The sequence below is a fragment of the Vigna umbellata genome, chromosome 3, assembly GCF_029865625.1.
Source record: "Vigna umbellata cultivar VRB3 chromosome 3, Vumbellata_1.0, whole genome shotgun sequence".
NCBI lineage: Eukaryota > Viridiplantae > Streptophyta > Magnoliopsida > Fabales > Fabaceae > Vigna > Vigna umbellata.
Window position 1 is genome coordinate 1,842,770 of NC_142167.1, and position 26,396 is coordinate 1,869,165.

General features: G+C 36.6%; 2 protein-coding genes and 1 pseudogene across 3 annotated transcripts; 1 reads left to right on the forward strand and 2 right to left on the reverse strand.

The window, feature by feature from the left end:
• The first annotated feature begins 346 nt into the window (after positions 1-346).
• Positions 347-2,452, forward strand: LOC124826910 (zinc finger protein WIP5-like). The gene is made up of 2 exons (XM_088109882.1): positions 347-993; positions 1,930-2,452. The coding sequence occupies exons 1-2, from the start codon at positions 403-405 to the stop codon at positions 2,362-2,364; spliced, it is 1,026 nt and encodes a 341-aa protein (XP_087966008.1). The 5' UTR covers positions 347-402; the 3' UTR covers positions 2,365-2,452.
• A 7,286-nt stretch (positions 2,453-9,738) lies between these two features.
• On the reverse strand, positions 9,739-10,967 carry LOC124822080 (thylakoid lumenal protein (Mog1/PsbP/DUF1795-like photosystem II reaction center PsbP family protein)). Its single transcript, XM_047294046.2, has 2 exons — positions 10,628-10,967; positions 9,739-10,232 (listed from the first exon to the last, which is right to left on the reverse strand). The coding sequence occupies exons 1-2, from the start codon at positions 10,965-10,967 to the stop codon at positions 9,856-9,858; spliced, it is 717 nt and encodes a 238-aa protein (XP_047150002.1). The 3' UTR covers positions 9,739-9,855.
• Positions 10,968-17,652: 6,685 nt separating this feature from the next.
• LOC148201389 (pentatricopeptide repeat-containing protein At4g38010 pseudogene) lies at positions 17,653-25,106 on the reverse strand (annotated as a pseudogene). The gene is made up of 5 exons (XR_015785332.1): positions 22,637-25,106; positions 18,782-19,003; positions 18,602-18,700; positions 18,404-18,502; positions 17,653-18,152 (listed from the first exon to the last, which is right to left on the reverse strand). The product of XR_015785332.1 is annotated as a pentatricopeptide repeat-containing protein At4g38010 pseudogene (transcript).
• Positions 25,107-26,396: the final 1,290 nt, after the last annotated feature.

A 26,396-nucleotide genomic window follows, 5' to 3' on the forward strand; every position in this document is an offset into this window, starting at 1 on the left:
CCTTAAATTTACCCATATTGTTTTCTCTCCCTCTCACCCTCAAAACACTTTTGCTTGATCCAGTCTGACAGGTACAGACATGATTGAAATATAGTCTGTGATTAACGTTTTTGTTTCTATTATTGAAGGAAAGAGTAGTTCTTGTTCATTCAAAAGTTAATCTAACACTAAAAATACACCATGTACTTAAATTTCTTATAAAGTATAATTAAGAAAGAAAGGGTGGTGTTAGTACTTTTTTTCTATTAACTAAGAGAAGAATGAGACGACCAGGACAAAGACTATAACAAGTTGATTTGAATCCCTTATTGCTCTTTCTCTCTCTTCACATGCTGCAATATATTTATACACAACTCTTATAGCTACTGGCCAAAGATCAGAAAAACCATCAGTGCCTTCACTATGACAGATCCTCACTCCAATTTATACGCTGGAACCTTCAACTTCATGCCCCTTTATTCTCACCGTTCTTCTTTCACTTCTCAACCAAACCATTTCTCTTCCTATTCATACTCAAACATAACTAACACCACCAACACCTTCTCCAATATTGTTCAATCAGAAACCTCCTCTTCATCTTGTGCAGCTCCTCCTTCTCCTCCTCTCAGAGAGGCCCTTCCTCTCATAAGTCTCATAAAGCACAAGGAGAATGAACCCTCCAACGCTGGCTGCGAAGCTGAAGAGGAAGGGCACAAGAAAGGAGACATGGATGAGACCCTTTTGACTGAAGATGGTGATGATGAAACTGTGGCAGTAGCACTGCACATAGGTCTTCCTAGCGTGGATTCTTCTGATCTTCTGGGATCGGGGAAGATCTCAGCTTGTGCACAAATGGGTGAGAAAGGGGAAGTGAGTGTGGTTTCTGGACACCCTTTGGATAGATTAAACAAGGTTCAGTATTGGATTCCCACCCCTTCCCAGATTCTCATTGGCCCTACTCAGTTTTTATGTTCTGTGTGCTCCAAGAGTTTCAACAGATATAATAATCTTCAGGTATGCAATATGCTAATATTTTTTTCCTTGTACTCTTTATATATACATAATTATTAGATAAAATCCGGTTAATTTAGTTACAGTGTTTTTTCTCTTTCATGTAAAGTCTCTAAGTTTCGATCTTTTCTTTATTCACAATAATATCGATGATTCCTGCTGTGTTTCATCTTTTTGGTTTGTTATCCACCCTTTCTGCATGCTGTTCTGATCTTTTTCGATCTTATCTATATCTATCTATCCATATCTATATATGTATATGTGTGTGTATACGTGATTAAGTATTTGGTATTGGAGATACTAGAATGATGAAATTTGTTGTCTCAAAACATTAAGCATTTTTGAAAAGTATATTGTTCCTGGTACTTCTATGTCGCCTAGAATTTATGATATTACGCTGAGGAGGACTGAGAATAAGTCGAAAGTGAGACAAATCATGAAGTTACTAATGCCATCGTCTTCTGGATATATTCTTTTGCAATAGCTGATCTCGCTCCAGTTGTTTAAAACACAGTAAAAATTTCAAAGCCATGTCTATGACAAGATTCATATACATGGAATCACATTGGATCTCACTACCCTTCGATGTAATAAGACAAACCATGTTAAAATATGTGCTTGCAACTTGAAAGTTCCTCTAGTTGCAGCGCTGTAAGCCATGTATATGATGTAATTTGTGCGCTGTGCATGGAAACTTGAAACGTGATAATTTAACCTCACTCACTATTTGCCTTGTTTTGGCTGTTGATTTACTATAGTATTGTACCTTGTGATTAGGCAAATTATACAAGTTAATTGTACAAAAATTTCTGAACACAGCCTCCATTTCTCTTTCTATGGTAAGAAATCGGTTAAATTTGATAACTGATAAAGGCAGAAGAAGGAGAAAGATCTTGAAATAAAAAAGGTTGCTCTCTCTATGTTTTCATGGTTTTGCAGATGCATATGTGGGGACATGGATCTCAATACAGAAAGGGGCCTGATTCTCTAAAAGGAACACAACCATCAGCAATGCTAAGGCTTCCATGTTTTTGTTGTGCACCAGGTTGCAAGCACAACATTGACCACCCAAGAGCAAGGCCTCTGAAGGATTTCAGAACCCTTCAAACACATTACAAGAGAAAACATGGTATTAAACCCTACATGTGCAGAAAATGTGACAAAACATTTGCAGTGAAGGGTGATTGGCGGACACATGAGAAGAACTGTGGCAAAATATGGTACTGTTTATGTGGGTCTGATTTCAAACACAAAAGATCTCTAAAAGATCACATAAAGGCCTTTGGCCATGGTCATGGAGCTGTTGATATTGATTGCATGCAGGAAGATGAAGCTGCATCCGAAGTTGAACATGATGGAGATAGCTCAATGTGAAATTAATGAGATGGATAAAGAAAATTTAAGTAACTTTTCATGTAGTTAATTTCACATACAAAGCTTGCAATACAATGTAAAATGTGTATGTTTGTGTATACCTCTTGTTTTTTTAACAGTTGCCATATCAGACAATATTTTTGAGAAAAGAGATAAAAGTAAAAAAAAATAAAATCTAGAAAGCTTCAAATATATTTAATATTTTTAAATATTAATTTAACACTTGTTGACTGCATTAAACTCTTATTAGAAATAAGCAAGAATACCAAGAAGGGTGATGATGGTTTTATTGTAAATGGCATCATTGCTTATTAAAAAATGGAGGAATTGTTTATTCCATGTTTGTATTGTCATCAATGTATGATGTACTTGCTTATTAATTTTTTTTTTGTATTTCCTGCAATGTTATTAGTTTAGTTTTCTGTTTTATTAAATTAAAATTATATTATTTATATTTTAGCTTGACTGGTAAAACAAATAGAAGATTATTGACTGAAAAGAGAGAGAAAAAAGAGAAGAATGTATATTCTCATGTAAGCAATGGAAACGAAGGAATTGCAATATGATTTATATAGAATAAGTGTTTAAGCGATTATATCTAATTGGTAACTAGTTATAGTGTAATAGTTGCTCTAAAGAAGGAATAAAGCCATTTTAAATTTCTTACTTGGATATAATTAACGACTTGAGATAATGGAACAATCTTATGAAGCATTTCAATTAATTGATGATGAAATTAAACATGGTTCCAATTTAAATTCTGGTGGTTCTTGAAAAGATGAGAAAGAGATATATTCTCATGAAATTTTAGATTCATAAAAAAGAATAATTTTTAGATTTTAGTTCAAACATGTTTGTAGCCTTTGAATAACCAATAAAAAACCAGTGGTAGAGTTTCATTGGGGGAGATGGCGTTATTGAAGATTACGGAATAAGTACTTGTTCTATATATTTATTTACACAATGGTGATACATACTTACTTAAGAGGAAAAATAACTTCACATTATTTTCTTACAACATGTAGAGAATAAACTACATATATATATATATATATATATATATATATATATATATATATATACACACACACACAATAAAATTACATTTAATTTAAATATTTGTCCCTATAATTATTATCGGTCAAAATTTGTGGCAGAAAAAAAATAATGAAATCCTTATTATTATGAATTTGTGTTTATGAAATTAGAGTGTAGAAGTATGACATTCATAACTTTCATATCAAAATATAAAAATAACTAGTGTATCTACCTGCTCCAGATCCATATTACTATTTGCAGATTCAAAATGACTCAATAATAAACATGACATAAAATTTGTATGAAATATTCATGTTTCTAAAATTAGAGAAAAAATTATATTTATGATAATATAACAGAATCAGGTTACTGGAGTTATTATTTATGTTAATATGTTATTATGTCTTAAACTCATCTTATTTAACATTACACTATAGTCACAGAAAGTATACCCACTTAATATTTATTTATTACTCTCATTATCACAAAATACTTTTTACTAGTGCAGCTTTGGTATTTTAACTCAGGTAATATGTTTTTGGTTTTGAAAGAAAGGAAGTATTTAATAACACATGTCATTTTTTTAAATTTTGCAAACTTATAGATGCCAATTACTAAAAAATTGAAGTGATATACCCCATTTGACTTCGATTAATAGAGAACTGAAGTCGAAAGGTGTGTCCAAAATTTTATTTTATTTTTTTAAATCTTGTTTTTTATTTATGGATTAAATATGTTTTTGTCTCTAAACTATAATGTGATTTTAGTTTTCGTCCCACTTTAAAACTTTGATCCATTTTCATTCCTTTCCTTTCAAAACATCTCATATGTAGTCCTGTATGATCAACATCGCCGATCTTTTTTTGACGTGGCTATAACAATGTACCACATAACATGTTGCATATAATAACACGTGGCTGCCACATCATCATCTTCCCAACCCAAAAACCATGAACCATCGTCAACCACCACTCATTGACGTGAGCAATTACTTCGCGAACCACCGCAAATCCTCAACCATGGCGAATCACAACCACAACCCACTAATGTCGGTGACGCACTATATCTTCACACAAACCTCACCTCCTCCATTGTTCAACAATCTCCATGAGTAACCAAAATGCAAGCATCCACTTGAGTCTCGCCAGAGCAAAAACAAATGAAAACCCTAAATCGTGACAATAACCACAACCATTGAACCCTAAAGGCAAAACAAACATCTGCAATAGACCACTTCGCGATAGCTTCACGTTTCCACCATAGCCATCAACCCAACGTCAATCATAATGTCCATCATAAAATCACACCACTGTTCACCCACCTGCAAAAACCCAACACGGAATCCAGACTTGTTTGTCCACCATAGTGCCATCTTAGACAACCCCTAAATCGAAACTCTAGTCGCAAACGACTGCTTCATGCCTCCATCCTCTTCAACATTGCACCATTTGTAGACCAAGTAAAGCCACCCAAATCACAAATCGTGCAATTAAAGCGAATCTGCAAATCAAATCAGAACTCGTACGAAAACAAAAACCCCAAATCGCGTCTCCTTAAATCTAAAACAGAATCACAAAATGCCAACGTCGGACCACCCCTAACCACTCACCTCTGCAAGCATGGAAACCTTAATCTTGGGTGAATGAGGGGAACTACAACATGGCAGTCCCTCGTTGGGCAATCCTCACCTCATCAAAAGTTAATTTTAATTCAAAAAATAAAATTAAACATGTGGCAGCCACTTGTTATTATATGCAACATATTATGTGACACACTGTTAGCCACGTCAGAAAAATATTAATGATGTTGGTCGTGGAGGACTAAATTTGAGACTTTGTGGAAGGAGATGATAAAAATTGATTAAAATTTCGAAGATGAACGAAAACTAAAATCGGATAATAGTTTAGGAACCAAAAATATACTTAAACCTTTATTTATTTATTTTATCATACATGACATATATAACTTCAGGTGCAAAAGAACCAAAGTCATGTACCCCTTTTAGCCTTGATTAATAGATAATCGAGGTCAAAATGTGCACCCAAATTTTTAAAATATTTCAAAAAATTTGTTATTTCTTTATTTATTTATTTTTCTAAAGAGGACATATGGTCTCAAGTTTCACATAACCAAAGTTATATGTTATTTTCAGCTTCGATTCTTTAGACAACCAAGGCCAAAAGGTTGATTAATATTTCAAAATTGTCACTTTGATATATCTGGGTAAGGATGGGTCTGATGCAACTCGACCAAGTGAAATCTGGTATGAGACTCTTTGGAATGATGTTAGAAAGATTTAGGTACTATTGGATAGGTGTAAATGTGTATATGATTCGTGTTTGGAAGATTAGAAGTTTGGAAAAATGTCTAGTTTTGGTAAAATTTGATGTGTTCATAATTCTGCAGAAGTTTCTGCAGAATTATGCAGAAAACTGAGGGTTCGTTGTTGACCGCTCGGTCATGCGCTGATTTGGCTGTTCGGCCTTGTCCTGCGCTCGGTCATTAACTGGGTTCGCTCTCTTTGGAGTCCTCCCAGTTCATGATCGTTCGGCCTTAGTAGCGCTTGGTCTCGGTAGTGCTTGTTTTGTACTAGCACTCGGTCTCGGTAGTGCTTGTTTTGTACTAGCGCTCGGTCTCGGTAGTGCTTGTTCTGTACTAGTGCTCGGTCTCGGTAGTGCTCGGTCTTGTACTAGCACTCGGTCTTGGTAGTGCTCGGTCTTGCACTAGTACTCGATTTGGTATTGGTGTTCGGTCTTAACTACGTTCGGCCTCTGATGAGCCTTACCTGTTAATGAGGTCTCTCTTAGTGGTCGATCCTAAATAGTGTACGGCCACTCTTTCAGTCTTATCTGTTATGAACCGTTCGGTTCTGTCCTTTGGGAAGTGAGAAACCGTTCGGTTTCCACCAGTCTCAGAATGTTCGGTCTAAGCCGATAGTGTTCGACATAAGATAAAAACGTTCGGTTTAACTCTAGTTTTCAGTTGTTCTAGTATTCGGCCCTAAAATTGTGTTCTGCTCATGCTTGAGTCTTACTCTTAAATGACCGTTCGGTCATGTTAGTATGTAGGGAGAGTTTCTCCCGTTCAGTCTTGTTAATAGGTTAGGTTGATCTTTTTCGTTTGGTCGTGTTCAAGAATGATGGTTATTTTACTGATCAGTTTGATTATACTTAAATGTGATGGATGAGGAAGTATGTTGGTATTGAAGTATGGTATGATAATTCTAATGTAATGTGAAGGTATGATGAGATACTTATAATATGGATATGAAAGAGTATTCCAGGGAGGAATATCTCATGGTTGGTTATTGGAATGATAAAGTATGAATGTGGACAAAGCTTAGCTAGCGTTTATCCTGATATTCCGTGATTGCTCATTCTCACGTAGAGAAGAGTAACTCATGTGTGGGAATGGTTGGAGGTCCTAGACCATAAGGTGAATTTGGGCGGAACGGACTAACCTTGGGTGGCAGCTGTTGAGGGTATCCCAGCTATTACATCACCCGGGTGCAAAAACGTCGTAGTTACACAAAATTCATACAGTCCGGACAGTCATAGTAAAGTGGTTGGTCATTGCATGCATTGCTGTATGATTATGGTTGGAAATGTATGATTGGTTGTTGCATGATTAATCTATTGAATATCTCAGAATTGTGTGAATTATATGTTTTACTGAATTAATTAAATTACATAAGCTTACCCTACTCTCCTGTCTTGTCATGTTATCCGTTTGGTCGTCCTTGTCATTGCAATGATCACCCTGTGGGTGTGAGCAGAAGATATTGAGGGTTCTCTGGAGCATGCACTGGCTGGAGAGGATGGTTTCCGCTAAGAGTAAGACCGTTCGGTCTTGTGTTTGTTTTCGCAATTAGTATAGGACTGTTTGGTGTAATACACTGTTTATAGGATCGTTTGGTCGATACACCTCTTGTATGACCGATCGGTTTGCTTTTATAATTTGTATCAGTGTAGGTTTCTTTAAAGTTTTAATTTATGATTATTTTAGGATAACTGTAAGTTAGCTTTATTTCCTGTAACTGTTCTATCTTATTGTAAATGTAAGAACTCTTAAGTATAGTTTACAGCTATATTTTTGGGATGTTACATGAAAGTCCTATAGGAAAATCGAGACTAAAGAACCCCAACTCAAAAAATTTAAATTTCAATAAGTTTTTATTTTATTTTAAATTAATTTCATTATATCCTATCATTTTATATAATTTTTACAATTTTATTTTAATGATAATTTTTTATAAAATTAACATTTTTATAATTTTGTATCTGTACTTCAATTCTTTTATAACTTAAAAATTAATTTAATGTTGATAATATTAAGATATGTTATTAATATTTATTGGATATTGTACCCGAGAAAGTGCAGCCACTGAAGAAGCCCATCGTAGCCAGAGCAACACTGAAGCAGAAAGAGCTAAGAGATGCAGAGAGGGAACATGCTAAGGTAAGAGTAAATTGAAGATTTCATTTTATTGATTATTCAAATATCAATGTACAAAAGAAAATCAGTATCTTAAGTTTCCAAAAACCAAGCAAAAGGGAAAAACAAATTACTGCGTGCAATCAGTAATATTCCAACTAACTTAACCACTCTGCAACCTCTCTCAAGGTGAATGCTGTATATTTTACCAACCTTTTATACATTGATGCGAAATAGCTTTCTATATCTCTCGTTTAACATCAAAATAAAAAAGCATTCACGTTAAAAATTCGTTCAAAGCATAAAAAAATTCATGAAAAACTCACAAAGTTTAGATTAAAATTCAAAATTTAAGTATATAAAATATTTTTACAAAATTAAAAAAAAACGCAAAAATAAATTGACAAAAAATAAAAAACGTTTTTTTTTTCAAAATCTAGAAGAAGAAAATCAGTTATGTGGATAACCAAAATTTTTTTCTTTCCCAAATCAATATATAATAATATCAAATCTATATAGAACAAAAGTTATAATAGTTTAAAGACATGCACTTTCCAAATAATTTTAAACTTCATACAAAATCAAAATAAATACTTTGAAATCTTTTTTCCTAAAAAAGGGACTCCAAGAAGTGCTCAAACAAATTTTTAACAAAAAAATAATAACTATAACTATCAAAACCAATTAATACGGTAATCAACTTTTCTTGTTATGACGGCCGTATTTAGACAAACATCAAAAATCGAAAATAACATACTTTCAAAACTCGTTTTTTTTTTGTGATAATGATACTTTAATATCACTGTAGTATGATAAATAGTGAATTAAAGTTTATTTTTATATTGGGTTGTATGATTTTTTAAATAAATACATGCATTATAATTTATATATTAAATTATTTATATTTGTTGTAGTGGATTTTTATGTGGGCGTAGATTAAAGCTCGTTCATGTGAAACTTCTTTATATGGTTATTATTTTTGTTCTTCTATTTACCTTCTATTAATTCCAACATTTATAATTGTTCTCTGTTTTGGATGTTTCGATGTTGTTTGTGTGGTGGACGTTTATGAGTTAATTCGTGAACTATTCCACAACAAATAAACCATCAATGTGACAAGTGATTGCTATAATGATGCTGATATTAAAAATAATTATCATAAAAGTGTAATTGACCAACTATAATTTATCTATTACTCGTGGATATATGAATATATGGTAGAAAATAAAATTTTCCAAAACTGAAATTCCTACAAGTATCAAGCTGAAGCCAATTGTTCAGGAATAACAAGCATCTTCACACGAAGTAAAAGTTTCTAATCTATGTTATATTTTGGTCATGCAAGTAAGGGATATAAAAAAACATCTCCAAGATATTATAAAAACTCCTAAAATTGAATTTTTCATGAAAAGTCAAGAAACATCAGAAATTGAGGTTTGAGTTTTTGAGCAATAAACAACCAGAAGCATAGTATACTCACAGATTCTTGTAAATCAAAACCAGCCATACCAAAAATTCAAGCATGATGAGTAGCAGTAAATATCCCAAAATCATCAAACCAAACCATCCTCTGCATAGAACAGATAATAATTACAACTCCAGAGGAATATTTCAAATTCCAGCTCTTTTCATCCCCTACCCGGAATTTCATTAGTCAGAGTTCTAGTTTACAAATCATAAATTAAATTTTCCATGCCAAAATATTCTGAAAGCCCCAAATTCTCAATTTTCCATGAGAAGTCCAACAACGTCAATGAACGTTTTAAGCTAAGAACAAGCAGAAAAACACTCACAAATTCAACCAAAAACCACACAAAAACTTAGAGTTGCAAACAGCTACTTCAATTTTCCCAACACACCTCGTTTTAGACACTGATGTTTTGAAGCCAATCCCACCAAAAATCCAAGAAACATGACAGATCGTAAAATTTTCAAATTTATCAAAAGATCATCATCCTCATAATATACAATCATTCATCATTTCATTACCTCTACCAAATGCTTAACACCAAAATCAAACTAAAAAGATCCCACAGTCTTGAAAGACTCATGAACATGCCTCAACATGTCCTTATCTCTATTCCACTCTGGAGTGGGGGCATTGACAAAATGGGCATAGAGCTTGTTCTTGGCACAAGTCACTGAGATCAAGCTATGAGTGCCAACCCCATCAATCTCATACACATAATACAGTTGCCCCTTATCATCCTTCACCTCCTCCGAGCTCAAGCTATCAGCATTGGCTATCAGGTCCTGCAAATCCACATCAGAGAGTGCCAAGTTGTTCAAAATCACATCTTTTGGTGCAAGTTGGCGAAACCCTGCCAAAAAAGTGAGGTACTCTTTCTCTGCCTTCTTCTTCGGGTTGTAGAACTCACTGTCCGTTCCATTAGTACCTATAATCCACAAACACTGTCCTTTTATCACATTCCATACTTATCCAATACAATAATACTTTAGAGATCTCACGTCTACCCAACTAGATATAACACCAATTCATAGTATATAAATAGGTATAATTCATCATATTTTTCATTCTCAAATAAATTGACAGCTTCTCATGCATTCAGAGACCAAATAGATCATTTATCAAATTCCAATTGTTAACTAATAAGCATAACTCTATTAATTAATCACATTCCTTTTGTTAAACCATGTGTGAAGATCAAATGGAAGAAATTTTACTTTTTGGTTCATAATGGTTCCATATTTCTATATCATATGTCTAGGGTTTGATGCTTAATGCATAGCAGATATCATATAGACAGACAGATGGAACAAATTTTAGTACCCTTTTCGACCTTAGACACCAACCGTTCCTTCCAGCCAACAGGCACGTCATAGACATACTCAGCAGAGTCCTTCTTGTTGGAGTTTCCGCCGTAGCCGCCGTAGTTGGCGGCGCTGGCGGCAGTGCCGTAGTAGACTTGGTAGGAGGGGGACTCTTGCGCCAGGGAAGGCAGTGGTGCGGTGGTTAGAATGGCGGCGATGGTGGCGGCGGCAGTTAAGTTAGTTAAGGGCTGTTTGAAGGGGAGAAGGAACTTGCATGGGGAGGATGGGGTGGTGGTTGTGGTGGTGGAGGAGAGAATGGCCGATGGGGGTGAGAACATGGTGGTGGTGGTGGTTGCCATGGTGCGGTGGATATGTGGATGTGGAAGTGATGATTTTGTGTGCTATTGATGTCCATTGAAACATGAAACTCTGTTGCGCTTGTTTTTCTTATCCACAGGATAGACCAATTACGTGGAAGGTGGCACCAATAGGAGTGTGCCATGTCAGAGGAATCTAAATCATAAAGAGAAATTATGTATTTACAACAAAATTTGACACAATTTTGATAGTGTGTCATGTAGGAGGAATCTAAATAATAAAAGGAAACGATATATTAACAATATTTAGTTGACGTGACAATTTTTAAATGAATTTTTAATTTTTTTTAGTTGCTGACCTCAAAAATGTTAGATTAAAAATGAAAATTGAATGACGTGAGTCTTTCCTTTGTCTGTGACTTGAGGACGAAAAATCTCGTTATTATCAAGTTTGCTTTTTTTTTTTTTTATTTTGCTTCTTGTTGATAAATTAGCTAATTTATCTTTTATTTATAAAAAAATATATAGATTTAATATTTTATTTCAGTACATTTATTTAAATTTTTTTCTATAATAATTATAGTTTGCCTTATGACTGGGCTTAGTTATTATATAAGAGGTCTTGGTCCTCCCAAATTTTTTTCACTTGTTTATTAAGATATATATAATAATATACTCTCATTATTTTAAAATATAAGTATTGGAAAAAATAGTTTTTCTTAGTGATAAAACTCAAACAATTATTGGATTTGAAAACATGAAGAAAGAAAATAACATTTATCATGATTTTTTTACTTGTTCACATTTATCATGAAAACAATTATGTGTGGAAAGCATTTTTATCACAGGTAAAGGATTTCTTTCTCTCCAGTAAGGGTAAAGGAATGTACCATAAACAAATTTTAAATTTTCTGTGCAAAGAGAGATGGTTTTGTCTTTTCATCCAATTACTTTCTTGCTTGTAAACATATAAGACAAATATAGAGTTGTGAAAATATAAAGGTTTAATCCTTTACTACATCCCTATTTATGTACGAATTTCTCAATTGGGTCCTCGTTTTTTAAAGTGTATCAAAATGGTCCCTAATTTTGAAAATTGATATCAATTGAGTCCTTTCCGTTAAGTTGGCTGGACGGCGTTAAAAAAATTGATGAGTGGGATGCTGAGATGACGAACGAGCGCTCGTCCACCAGCGAACGAACGCTCGTCCATCAGCGAACGAACGCTCGTCGACCACCGAACGAACGGTCGTCCAGTGTGGAACGAACGGTTGTCCAGCAATAAGAGGTCGACAAGCGTTCGTTCTCTGGTGGACGAGCGTTCGTTCGCTGCTGGACGAGCGTTCGTTCGCTGGTGGACGAGCGCTCGTTCGTTATCTCAGCATCCACTCATCAATTTTTTTAACGTCGTTCAGCCAACTTAACGGAAAGGACTCAATTGATATCAATTTTCAAAATTAGGGACCATTTTGATACACTTTAAAAAACGAGGACCCAATTGAGAAATTCGTACATAAATAGGGATGTAGTAAAGGATTAAACCAAATATAAATAGAAAAACGTTGTTAGTTAGTTGGCTGTTAGATAGGTTAGGTAGTAGCTGAAGTAAAATTAATTACAAACAGTGACAAGTCTATTAGAATAAAAGTAACTACTTGAGATTAAAAACAGAAAAATATATTTTTAGGAGGCTATTTGGACCCTTCTCATGAAATACTATTTATATTGATAAAGAGTTGATACAGTAGGGAAATGGAAGATCAAGGAACTGTCCTAGACCGCTAGATACGGTAAGTAGAGATAACCTGTTAGGTTTCTTTAAGCGAGAAACCTAAATCGATGTTCACTCCTCACTCAAAAACTATAACAACAGAAATGAAAGCATGTATGCGTATGATTTCTATTAATTTTGTAAAGTATGTAAAATAGAATTACAAGTAAGTATCCCAAGGAAGCCTCCCTTCCTCCACTAGCAAGAAATGTCCGGTCTATACCCAAAAGAAATAACCTAACCAACAACAATCCAAGAAGATTATTTATAGTGTTGCATTATACTAACTCATTCTCTCGCTCCCTCCTAGCTGAAAACACCGCTCGGCCTTTAACAAACAACCGTTCGACCTTTTACAATTACTACTGTTCAGTCTCTCATCCTCCACCGTTCGGCTTAACCTCTCGTCCTCACCACTCGGCATCTCTTCCAATCGTTCGGCCTCTCCTTCTCCACCGTTCGGCCTAACCTCTCTTCATCACCGTTCGGCCTAACCTCTCTTCCCTCGTTCGACCTCTCTTCCTCCACCGTTCGGTCTAACCTCCTCCTTGTCTTCCTTCTCTCATAAGCATGTAGTATCCTACCATAACCCAACACACTGCTCCCTACTTTAGTCCTTCTAACTACACTAACATAAGTAGACTTAATAATTATTCCAACACAACTTATTAAAGAAAAATGACTCTCTCCGACCTACACATCAAAGCATAGGATTGTATTTGGAATTAGGACAGGAAGGAAAGTAGAATTAGTTAGGAATAAGGACAGGAAGGAAAGTAAAATTAGTTAGGAATGGCTATAGTAGTTAGCCAATTAGCTAGTAACAGAGGGTTATTTAGATAAATAAATAGGAGGATGTAAGGGAACACACACATTATGAATTGTTAGCATTTGGGAATTGAACAAGTACTTAGTTTTTAAAAGGGAAACATCATTTCGAGATAATTTTTTCCTGGTTATCACAGTGTTCGATCCGAGAGTGTTTAGCCTATAAGTGTTCGTCCAAACAGTGTTCGACTTAATAGTATTAGACGTGATAGTGTTCGGTTTATAAGTGTTCGTCCAAACATTGTTCGACCTCACAGTGTTCGGTTTGATAACGTTCGGTCTCTTAGAGTTCGTTTCAAAACAGTGTTCGACCTAATAGTGCAGTAAATAGTGTTCGGTCAAATAGTGTTAGTGTGCAAAATGTTTGGAATGTATACAGTGATGTGATTTATGTGAAAGTATGTGAATGCATGTGATATGTTAAATTACTGTGATAATATGACTGCAAATTTAAATGATGAATTGGACATCTCAGTGAGATGGATGAAAGTGATGTGAGGTGTTGTGGTTGTCCTGTATAACTGTAGTGAACTTTGAACTGGTATGTCTATCCCTACACTCAAAGCATTGTACATGCTCACATAGAGAAGAACAGTGTAAGTGGTGAGAGTAGAGGGAGGTCCTCGTCTATACCAAATTGTGTTCGGCCTAGTGTTCAGCAAATAGTGTTCGGTCTGTAAGCGTTCGTCCAAATAGTGTTCGGTCTAAACAGTATTCGACATGATAATGTTCGGTCTGTAAGCGTTCGTCAAAACAGTGTCCAACCTTACAGTATTCGGTTTCATAGTGTTTGATCTATAGCGTTCGTTCAAACAGTTGACCAATAAAACTTATATTCTCAGCTGCACAAATAAACATTAGAACATCCAAGAATAATTTATGCGCTAAAACCCACTTTTTACGTCTCTTTATTTCCCAAACCCAACAATTCCAATCATCACAAATTCACTTAAAATCAACCATTTAAGCACAATTATCCCATCAAAAATTTGAATTTTAAAGCATAAATGTGGGCATAAATATGCACTCATCACGCACCTTTTCCTCCTCTGCCACTCCTTGCAACTCGAAGAACGTCTCTGCCTTAGAGACCCACCCCAACGGATCAAACCCTTCGAAAGTGGGTAGTTCTACCCTTTTCCCCGGTTAGGTTGGACGTCTCTTCGGTCTTCATCCAGTTCCTCCTCCGAGCATTCCCTTCTCCTCTGATTCTCGTTAACAGAATGTTGATCTTCATCTACAGACCCTGGACTGCCTTCTAATCCCTTTTCCTGGGTCCACACCCTTCCTCCAAGAACTCGCAAGAGTTCTCTAGTTTCCTGCCGCATTTCTTGCATTTTTTTTTTCATTCTGCTAGCTCCCTTTTCTGTTCGCTGATCCTCCTTTCCCAAGAATTGTCTCTTCCTTCCATCACGCTCCTTTCCCCAAGAATCCTACACCCCTCTCCAAATGGGAATCCAGCAGTTTCTCGATTACTTCTTGATCCTTCACCCCCACTCTGATCCGGCAGGTCGGACCACTTTGTTAGGGATTCGGGAAGGAATTCCTAACAAGCTCTCTCTCTATCTCAAACAAAACAACAGCTTAACCTCCTCCACCTGGTGCTAAGACCGGTCAACACATACAAACTACACAACTGGCTAACTAAAACAATAAAGGGTCCTAATATATAGGCCTTTTCTCGCCCCCTCACTTAACTGATTAACAGTTAAGTGTTCTGTTTCCCTTTTCTCCTTTCCTATACTCTCTAAGTCCTAATAGACCATCTCCCATCAAGGACGGTCTCCCATGGCCAACCCATTGCTTCAACCAATCTTTTAGAAATAAAGTTATGTGATGCTTCACTATTGATCAAAATAAACAGATGCAACTTATGTACCTTTCCTTTAAATTTAAGAGTTCGAGGCAACTCTATTTCTTTAGCTCCAAGATTGAGCAAACTCAAGGCACTACGCTCACCATCTGTGTCTCCCTCTTCTCTCTCATATGCATTTCTTGTCATCACATTCCATCTGGAATTTCATCACCCACCAATATGACCCTGAGCTGTTTCACGGGGCATTGGTGCATAAAGTTGTAAAGTCCACCACATTTAAAACACAACCCTCTCTTTCGCCTATCCAACAAGTCCTGATAGGCTAAATGCCTTTTTCCCCTATCTATAGGCCCACTTCTATTATTTTCACCTGATTCTCCTATTGTGTTTGGACCAATCCCATTAACCCCTTCACTAGTCCCATGGTTTCTAGGAGCAATGCGACCTGAGATATTTGAACTAGTCTTGTAACTCGAAGCTTCCCATACGTGTTTCTTCTTTCCCATGCCATCCTCTGTTCTTATTCACAAAGTCCATGTCAATGGCTATTGCTACATTCATCATTCTTGCTCTCCTAAGTTGACTTACAACATGCAATTCGGGCTGTAATTTCTTTATGCAAACTGTGAATATAGGTAGTTCAATCTTTTTCACTGTTTGTCTAAATTCATCAAGCTCCTCTCCTTCTAAGGACTCAAGCCAATCTAATACTAGTGGTCTCCTTCTTCTACTTCGTATCTTTTGTCTTTTTAGGCCCGATAGAGCTCTCTCCCTCCATGTGAGGGATTTTCTCCCAGCTACGAGTCATCAATTTCACTGACTTCGATTGGTTTATTGTAGCCTCCTTACTCATCATCTCTATCATTCACTGATTTTCAATTGCTTGGAATCGTATCTCCTCCATGACAACTCTCATTCATTCCAGTTTTCCCTCAACAATCTCAACCCGAGCCTCCATGACTATTGTATTTTCTGGTTCCCCTTATTTCACCTTACTTCCTTTCTTCTTTGGTGACATTCACCGAGAAAGAGATATTTGGTAGGTCGGACCAAATATTACAAACTCCACACATCAAAAGCAAGAAAAAAAAGAAAGAAATGAAGCAAACACAAATCTTTGTATTATTTTGTTAATGAAAGCATAATATAGAAGGATAACAAATCCCACTGGGCCAGAGCTATGCTCCTCTAGAGCAACACAAGCGGTTCCTTCCATTTTTACCAAAATCCCTCTCTCCCTTAACTAACAGCAAAACCGAATACAAATAGGATTTCCATTCACCCAAATATCCTTCTCTCTCATCTAACTGCTCTGCCCCTAAGTCATGCCACCTCAACCATTCGATTCTTCTTTCTCACATACACTTTTCCTCGTCTTGTCTTACTACCTTCATGGCCTAGTGGTTCATGGAGCCCACTCATTCTTTAGGCCTCATCAAGGGCCCATTGGCCTCATGGGAGCCTACAAGTGATCTTATTTAGAGAAGGCCAGAGAAAAATGGAGGTATAGTGCATTGCAACATTTGACATTAAATCAGAGCACACTCCTTGCATATGGCATTATGGGTAGTGTTAACAACTAAACCGTCTTATAGGAACAATGAAATCATTATCTTTACATTTTTTTCTCAAAGAAGGGATAAAAATCAAATCGGTTGAACTGGCAATGGCAAATATACAGAAGCATCAATGCAATGAATGATGATGAGTAGCAACTTGTTAGTGATAGGATGGCAAGAGAAAAGAGACCATAAATAAAATTTATTATGTACTTGATAATGTCTAATTCAAGTCTCATTCAAAAAACAAAAATTTAAACTTCCTTAATTTCCTTCATTTCAGTTTTACATAATGGCCTTGTCCTGAACTTCTTCAACTTCAAGTTTCAGACGTAAGTCCAACCACTGCACCCCTTTCTCCCAATACATTATTTTTTTGTTTAACACCACTTCTAATTTCTTACATACAACAAATTAATTGTCAGCATTATCCATTTATTTAGCATAATTTTAAACTAATCAAAACTAAAGTTTCCCCAAAGTGAAACACAAAAAGATGGCATACCAATGTAGCCCCTAAGCAACCACTCAAACTGATGTCAACAACACAATTATACATTTGAAGAGCAAAAACATACGAATCTTGAACCACCTAGGCAAAACCCCTACAGTATAACAAATGAGATCATATTTTCCAAGAAATTCAAAGTTCCTAAGAGGAATACTCCCCACTGTCTTAATTTAAAATTTAAGTTATATTTTAAACAAGATCTAATGCAAAATTATTACTTGTCTAGGATCACCCTGGTCACATGTAATTGAGTGTTGTTAACACTCTTCTGTAAATTGAAAATCTTGAATTTATGTCACATGAATATTCTTGGGGATCATGCACACATGGTGGTCCAGGACCATATACTAATTTTTCAGTCTAAAAGGTTGTATTTATCCAGACAATGCATTAGTGGAGTTGGTGTAGCACACTCACAAGAATACATAACAAGTCCTTACATTTTAGAGAAACCAAAACATTAAGTAGCCAGAAATGTTCAAGCACCTCTCGGACACTCACTTATTTTACCAAGACACCAAACCTACCTTCATAAGGAAAGTTAACAAAAATGTAATAGACTAATATAATAATAGAAAGATATAACATCTCCACCACATACATGTGTCTTCTAAATTACTCACCAAAAAGATCAGATAATATTATCTGTTGGAATAAGCATTAGGAAGTAGTTGTATTGGGAAAATACCAGTACCGTACCTATCTTCGTACCTAAGTATGTATGATTGATCTTTCACCGTCCCTATACACATTGTATCATAATACTATCAATATAAATATGAGATCATACGAGGAGAGTTTTCAAGCTCTCTCAGTTCAATCTTAAATATAGTCTCTTTTATTTATCTCAACTTTATCTTACCATAGTTAAGGAACCTAAAAAGTGGACTAACCAAAAATTTCAGTAACTTAATTATAATATTGTTTTTACAAAGACACGAAAACCATGCCAGTTACCTAACTATTAGACTCAATAGAAGAATCTTAAGTTACCTGCTTTTGGTTCCAATCATATGTGGATTCTTCAGTACCAACCGAAAGAGCAAACTGGAGCAACATATAACCTTCCCTAGACACCTCAAACGTCCCAGACTGCAAAAACAAACACCAAAGCCTTCTGCCATAACTAAGCATTTCACTCACTCACGTTAAAAGACACAAAACACCAGAAACTCAGATATCAGAGCATACAGCTTTTGATTCAAATTCCGGAGGTTTAGGAGTCAAGGTGAGCACACCCTCCTGTATAAACAGAGTAATCTGCATACACCCTTTGCGGCAATTCTGCAACTGAAAACACAAACAGCCATTATTCCACTCCGAGTTTTCAAAGAAAAATGATAAATTTTGGAGTTAAGTTGAAGAGTAAACCCGAAGGATATTGAAGCAGTGGTGGGAAGGGTTCCACGATGTTGGAGTGGTTGCATCTGACAGAGAGTGAAGTTGGAAAAATGAAAGAAAAGTTCCTGTTCAAAGGAACAATGAATATGCGAGGAACAAAAGAGTGGAAGGGTAGTGAGAGGTGCTTTAAGGGGAGGGAGTGAACAATGTGGAACATCTTCTTCTCGTTAATCTACTTCCTAGTCTTCTTAGCTGAAACACACAGATATATATTTAAATTAAGGAAAAGGTTTCTTCGACAACGATTTAACAACGTGGCGTTCTCTGATTTGCTGTTGTAATTGGGAATTTGAAAAGGAGAAAACTTGGAGGGCAGTTTCGGAATAAGCAGTTCACGCCTAAGAGAGCCATTCACTTTCTCGAAACTGTGCGTCCACCATCCTAAAGTCTGGGCACGGCAAAAAAGATGGTCTTTAGGAAAACCTTGGAAATCGTCGTTCGCAATCGTGTTTGCAACTATTGAAGTCGGGCATTGAAGTGGTTTGTCTCCGTCGGCCATTGAAGTGTTGGTTGGAAGTGTATTGAACGGGCAAGCGTTGTCAGATTTTGTCGATGGTTTTTTGGATGTGGCAGTAATGTACAAAGTTGGTTGTGTTAACGGTTAATGGGAAGGTATTTTGTATGCCCTTATTCGCTTTCGCCATTTATGTATGTGGTTGTTTGGTTTTCTCTTTTTTATTGTGAGTTAGATTGTGTATGGTATGTTTGATGGCTGAGTTAAGGATTCGTGACTCCATGGTATGGGTACTTGCGTTTTCGAAGGAGTTTGAGTAATAGTAAGTTTGTCAGCCTTTGCTATTGTAGGTGAATATTTGACAGACGCTATTATTAGAGTTCAAAATGAATCCTGTAATAACAATGTAAGTAGACCGTAAACATGAATGCTTTCTTTGTTGTTTTTGAGAAGTGAATTGATTGTTATGATTTGGAAACTGTTTTATAGTGGCGCCTTTGAGCTTGGATAGATACATCGTACATTGCCAACATGAACTTCTTACTGGTAGGAACACATAAGATGCGCATTTTACCAACTCCGTTTAAGTGGTGTTTAGAAATTGTAGATCCTTTAGGGGTGAACCTAAAATTGTTGAAAAAGATGGTTCGTCGATGGGTTCCCCACCATCAATCGTTTAGAGTTAGCCTTTCAATGTGCAAGATGTGTTCATGAGTTTAGGGTTAGGAGTAAGGGGTTTGGATGTTCCTTTTGATGAATCAGTTGTGGGTAAAGTTGGTGAATCCTTTAATTCAAAATGTACGAAATTGAAAGACCTCATAGATATGTTCAATGTGCTTGTAGGTAATGATGATAGTGAGGTAGATGTGGTGTGTCGCTTGTATGTATTAGTTTGTTTTGTGGTGTTCTTTTTTCCTAGGAAGGCAAGATATGTGTCGAACATGCCTTGTTTAGTCTTAGATGACTTAGACAGTTTGTCTAGTTATGATTGGAGTAGTGCTGTACATACATATCTTGTAGATAGTCTAAATAGATGTAATAAGAAACTACTTTCTGGATGGATTGCTGATTCAGTGAGCATAAGTGGGAATGCTATTGTTTTGCAGGTATGATTTATATTGGTTGTTTGTTGTATTATGTCAATCCATAGTAATAACTGTTCTGATTAGTTGGATTGTTTTGACTGTAGCTTTGGGCGTATGAACGACTTGGTTTGCATGATGATTGTTCTGCCAAGGAATTTCCGCGCGTTAGGCGATTTTCTTCGTTAAATTATACAACAAAAAAATAGATGTTTTGTTTAAGACTGCCGAGGTAAGTAACTTTGTTATGAACTTATGTTGTTATTTTTTATGATTTTTGCTGTTGTTATGTGATTGTTGTATATTTATTGTCATTGTCAAAGGTACAGTACCTTTGACAATGACAATAAATATACAACAATCACATAACAACAGCAAAAATCATAAAAAATAACAACATAAGTTCATAACAAAGTTACTTACCTCGGCAGTCTTAAACAAAACATCTATTTTTTTGTTGTATAATTTAACGAAGAAAATCGCCTAACGCGCGGAAATTCCTTGGCAGAACAATCATCATGCAAACCAAGCCGTTCATACGCCCAAAGCTATAGTTAAAACAATCCAACTAATCAGAACAGTTATTACTATGGATTGACATAATACAACAAACAACCAATATAAATCATACCTGCAAAACAATAGCATTCCCACTTATGCTCACTGAATCAGCAATCCATCCAGAAAGTAGTTTCTTATTACATCTATTTAGACTATCTACAAGATATGTATGTACAGCACTACTCCAATCATAACTAGACAAACTGTCTAAGTCATCTAAGACTAAACAAGGCATGTTCGACACATATCTTGCCTTCCTAGGAAAAAAGAACACCACAGAACAAACTAATACATACAAGCGACACACCACATCTACCTCACTATCATCATTACCTACAAGCACATTGAACATATCTATGAGGTCTTTCAATTTCGTACATTTTGAATTAAAGGATTCACCAACTTTACCCACAACTGATTCATCAAAAGGAACATCCAAACCCCCTACTCCTAACCCTAAACTCATGAACACATCCTGCACATCGAAAGGCACCAGATGTTGGCTAACTCTAAACAATTGATGGTGGGGAACCCATCAACGAACCATCTTTTTCAACAATTTTAGGTTCACCTCTAAAGGATCTACAATTTCTAAACACCACTTAAACGGAGTTTGTAAAATGCGCATCTTATGTGTCGCTGCCAGTAAGGAGTTCATGTTGGCAATGTACGATATATCTATCCAAGCTCGAAGGCGCCACTATAAAACAGTTTCCAAATCATAACAATCAATTCACTTCTCAAAAACAACAAAGAAAGCATTCATGTTTACGGTCTACTTACATTGTTATTACATGATTCCATTTTGAACTCTAATAATAGAGTCTGTCAAATATTCACCTACAATAGCAAAGGCTGATAAACTTACTATTAGTTAAACTCCTTCGAAATCGCAAGTACCCATGCCATGGAGTCACGAATCCTTAACTCAGCCATCAAACATACCATACACAATCTAACTCATAATAAAAAAGGAAAAACCAAACAACCACATACATAAATGGCGAAAGCGAACAAAGGCATACAAAATACCTTCCCATTAACAGTCAACACAACCAACTTTGTACATTACTGCCACACCCAAAAAACCACTCCTTTCGACAAAATCTGAGAACACGCTTGCCCGTTCAATACACTTCCAACCAACACTTCAATGCTTCAATGGCTGACGGAGACAAACCACTTCAATGGCCGACGGAGACAAACCACTTCAATGTCGGACTTCAATAGTTGCAAACACAATTGCGAACGACGATTTTCAAGGTTTTCCTAAAGACCATCTTTTTTGCCGTGCCCAGAGTTTAGAACGGTGGACGCACAGTTTCGGGAAAGTGAATGGCTCTCTTAGGCGCCAACTGCGCGAACTGCTTATTCCGAAACTGCCCTCCAAATCAGGTTTTCTCCTTTTCAAATTCCCAATTACAACAGCAAATCAGAGAACACCACGTGTCGTTGTTAAATCGAAGAAACCTTTTCCATTTCTGAAACCACCACTTAACTAACTATGCAAGTACTTGGTCAAACAACTGCTTTAATTTACTCAAGTCGTGTAAATTATGTTTATTTTCAAGAATTTATCTTCTATAAAATTGGAATCTCATTTGGAAGAAAATAAAAAAATCAGCATGCTCATGCTTCAGGAAAACTACTACCAGTAATGGTAGAGTTCTTCTATTATTATGACCACGTGCCATTGAATGAGTTGACGCATTCCGTATCTGAACTTACCCAAGTGGCTTCTATTTCTATTATGTTTGTCTCATGTCAGAGCTTGTGGCATAGTAACTACTGTCGTCAAAGTTCAGGTGACCATTGACCGATCGCTCACAATCATAAACATTAAACGTTGTCACTGTCACGGGCAAGACAAAATTTCCCTTTGGCCCCTAAAAGAGGGTACCTATGAAACCATCTTGCTCCTGAGCTGCTTCTCAATGCATAAGCTTAAGCTTAATTTGGCAAGGAGTGACCCGTATCTTTTCCATAAATGCAGTGCTCTCGCGTTGTAACTATTATGAACTTCCATATCAAGTCCCAATCTGGCCTGGTTTGAGCATAATAAATAAGACAAGTCTAAAATGATTTAGAGACACTTTATAGAATGCACCATTAGAAGTTGTTCAAGTCCATAGACAAAATACGTGAGCTCAGGGTCAAGTGTGCTTGTCTGATTAGCAGAGGGTATTAATATGCCCCTCAGAGTATATTTGATTGGCAAGGATGTCCAATAGTACGTAAATATCCTCACTTTGAGGATGATTACTGTCTCCAACTAAAAATTCATGACTCTTACCATCCACCCTTATAATGCTAGACCCAGTAGCCTTGCTTATTCCTTTCTCCTTCATCAGTCTCCTAACATTTCTCACGTCAGCCCATTTCTTGTTAGAGGCATACAGATTAGAAAGAAGCACGTATATGCCACTATCTTGAAATTCAAAATTCTGCAGTGATTTCAAGATTTCTTGGGTGAATCCAACATTCCCATATGTATTACAGGCACTCAAAAGCGCTCCTATGATCTGCACATCAGGGGACATGGGCATTGTCTTTATCAACTCCACAGCTTCCTCCACCAGTCCAGCTCTGCAGAGTAAATCAACCATGCAGCCGTAGTGTTCTAACCAGGAAGAAAGGTTGTAGAGGGGACTTGACATCTCATTGAAATACTTTCGGCCTTCGCTGACCAAGCCAGAATGGCAGCAAGCTGTTAAAACAGCAAGAAATGTCACTTCATTAGGCTTTGCACCTGACACTATCAAATCTTTAAATAGCTTCAATGCTTCCCTCCCAAGTCCATTTATTGCTAGGCCACCTATATAGGCATTCCAAGTACGGATATTCCTAGAAGGCATTCCACTGAAGATACGCTGCGCCATGTCTACACAACCACACTTTGCATACATGTCAACCAATGTAGTTCCTATATGAACATCCCACTTGATACGGCATTGATCAATGTACTGATGGACCCATCTACCGTAGTCAAGAAGCCCAAGGCTGGCACAAGCAGAAAGCACACTAGTAAGTATAACTCCATCCGGCTCAAAACCTGAGCCTTGCATTTGGCAGAACAAGTCCAGCGATTCACTGGGATACTGGCACTGCACTAACCCGCTTATCATACTAGTCCAAGAAATAATATCTTTCTCAGGTATCTCATCAAACATTTGCCTTCCATCAGTGACAGACTCACACTTCATATACATATCCAACACAGCATTGCATACCACCAACTCCTTCCCGAACAGACATTTGAGACCCAACCCATGAATTCCTTTCCCCAAATTTAAACAACCCAATTTCCCACAAGCCCCAAGTATGCTGACAAAGGTTGCCACATTAGGTTCCACATCCATTCTCAAAAACAATGCGATGGCCTCATTAAACAACCTAGCCTTGACATACCCAGATATCAAGCCAGTCCAAGAGACCACGTCTCTCACAAGCATGTCATCAAACACCTTGCCAGCACCAACAGTGTCCCCAGAAATGCAATACACATGGACAAGAGTGTTTTGCACATAAATGTCGCACCACAAGGCAGTCTTCAAAGCTACGGAATGAAACTGTTTAATCTCTACAATCCCATAAAACTTAGCACAAGATTTCAAAACTGCTGGGATAGTGTACACATCAGGTACAAAACCATTCCTAACAGTCCATCTATAAATCAGGATTGCAAGCCAGGGTAAGTGGCCAGAGGCATAGCCAGAAATCAGCAAATTGCAAGGGAAAGAGCTCAAGTTCCAATCAAATTGCTTCAGGAAATTGCAAGGGTAATGAACATCTGTAACATGTTTTCCCAAAAAAATTGCAGCCTTGGAAATAACCAAGTCATTGGCAACAAGGGCAGAAGTCAATAGATGCGCATGAATTTGCTTGAAGGATCTCAAGCCATTGCTCTTGTGAATCAAATCCAAGAGAACCGATTTCAGAGATTGCCCAGCCTTGCTCATGGTAGTGATCAGTGCTCAAACAATCCATCCAAAATCTTTCACTGTTTATGAGTGGACATAGCCACGCTTAGTTATTGGCACACAAGGTTATCAAAATCACAAGGAGTTTACGTTCCCACACCCTCTAACCTTGGTGTATTAGTAATTTTGAGCGTTCGGTCTTAAATTGGATTCTTAGGTTTGAATCGAGAGCGTTCGGTTTTGGTGCAATAGTGATTATAAGCGTTCGTCCAAAATTGGTATTCTCAGGAAGTGATCTTGAGCGTTCGTTTTGGTGAATTAGTGATTGTAGTCGTTCGTCCTTAATTTGGATTATTAGGTTTGGATCATAAGCGTTCGGTCTTGGGTATTAGTGATTGATAGTGTAACATCCCAAAATTATACAGTCAGCAACTATATAATAGAATATTAACATATATTAATATGATAAAGCAGTTTTACAATAACAGAGAACGAGTTCAAAATAATGGCCGAACGGCCTTACATATATACGTAAACTACGAGCACTACAAAATAATAAGAACGAACGGTTTACAAAAGAAATACCGAACGTTCAATATTCAAACGCAAGCCAAAAGGAACGCTTGCTCTAAAGCGGCTCGCTACTAACTACACTAACTAAAATAACCGAACGCCTTTACTGTTCGGCCTTCACCTCAACTTCTACTAAGTTATCTTCAGCAATAAATTCCTCTTCAAGTGTTTGCTCCAGAGACGCATCTCCCTCTGCTCACATCCACACGGATGATCATTGCATTTGACAAGACGGATATACAAAAACAGACAACACCATGGAAATACAAGGGTAAGCTTATTGAATTTAATTCAAGTCAAACAGATATTCCATACTTATCAAATTCAGCAATTAAATTCACAACATATACATTCAATTCATACATCAATTCCATCCCAAAATCCTGATACTAGACCGACCGTCCAGACTGTATGAATCCTGTGTAGCTAAGGCGTCCGTGCACCCAGGTGGGGTAACTGGAATGCTCATCAGTAGCCACCTGAGGTTAGTCTATTCTGTCCAAGTTACAGTTATGGACTAGACCTCCTGCCATTCCCACGCATGACATACTCCTCTCTACTTGAGAACGAGCACTCACGGAATATCAGGATGAACCACCATCTAAGCTTACCACGTTCATACTTACAAATCTCAATATCCATTCAAGAGTCGTTCCACCCTGGAACGCTCGTTCAAAACCAACAATCATAATTTCATCTCTTACATCATTCGCACATCTTAATCTTTCATCTTATTCACACTTTCATTCTTAGTTTCACTTCCATAAAAGAACGAACATCCAGCCCTCTTTGTAATAGAGGACGAACGTTAATACATTACCAAGAGGGGCTCGTTCATGAGTAGAATAAAACCAAGACAGGTTATTAGACGAACTCCATTATAACTTGACTCAGTTAGATGAACTGAATCTAGTACGATCTGGAAAATACTTAGAATGATTTAAGTTCAATAACTCTGGAATGAATCCAATGGATACATAATTCACAAACTTGTT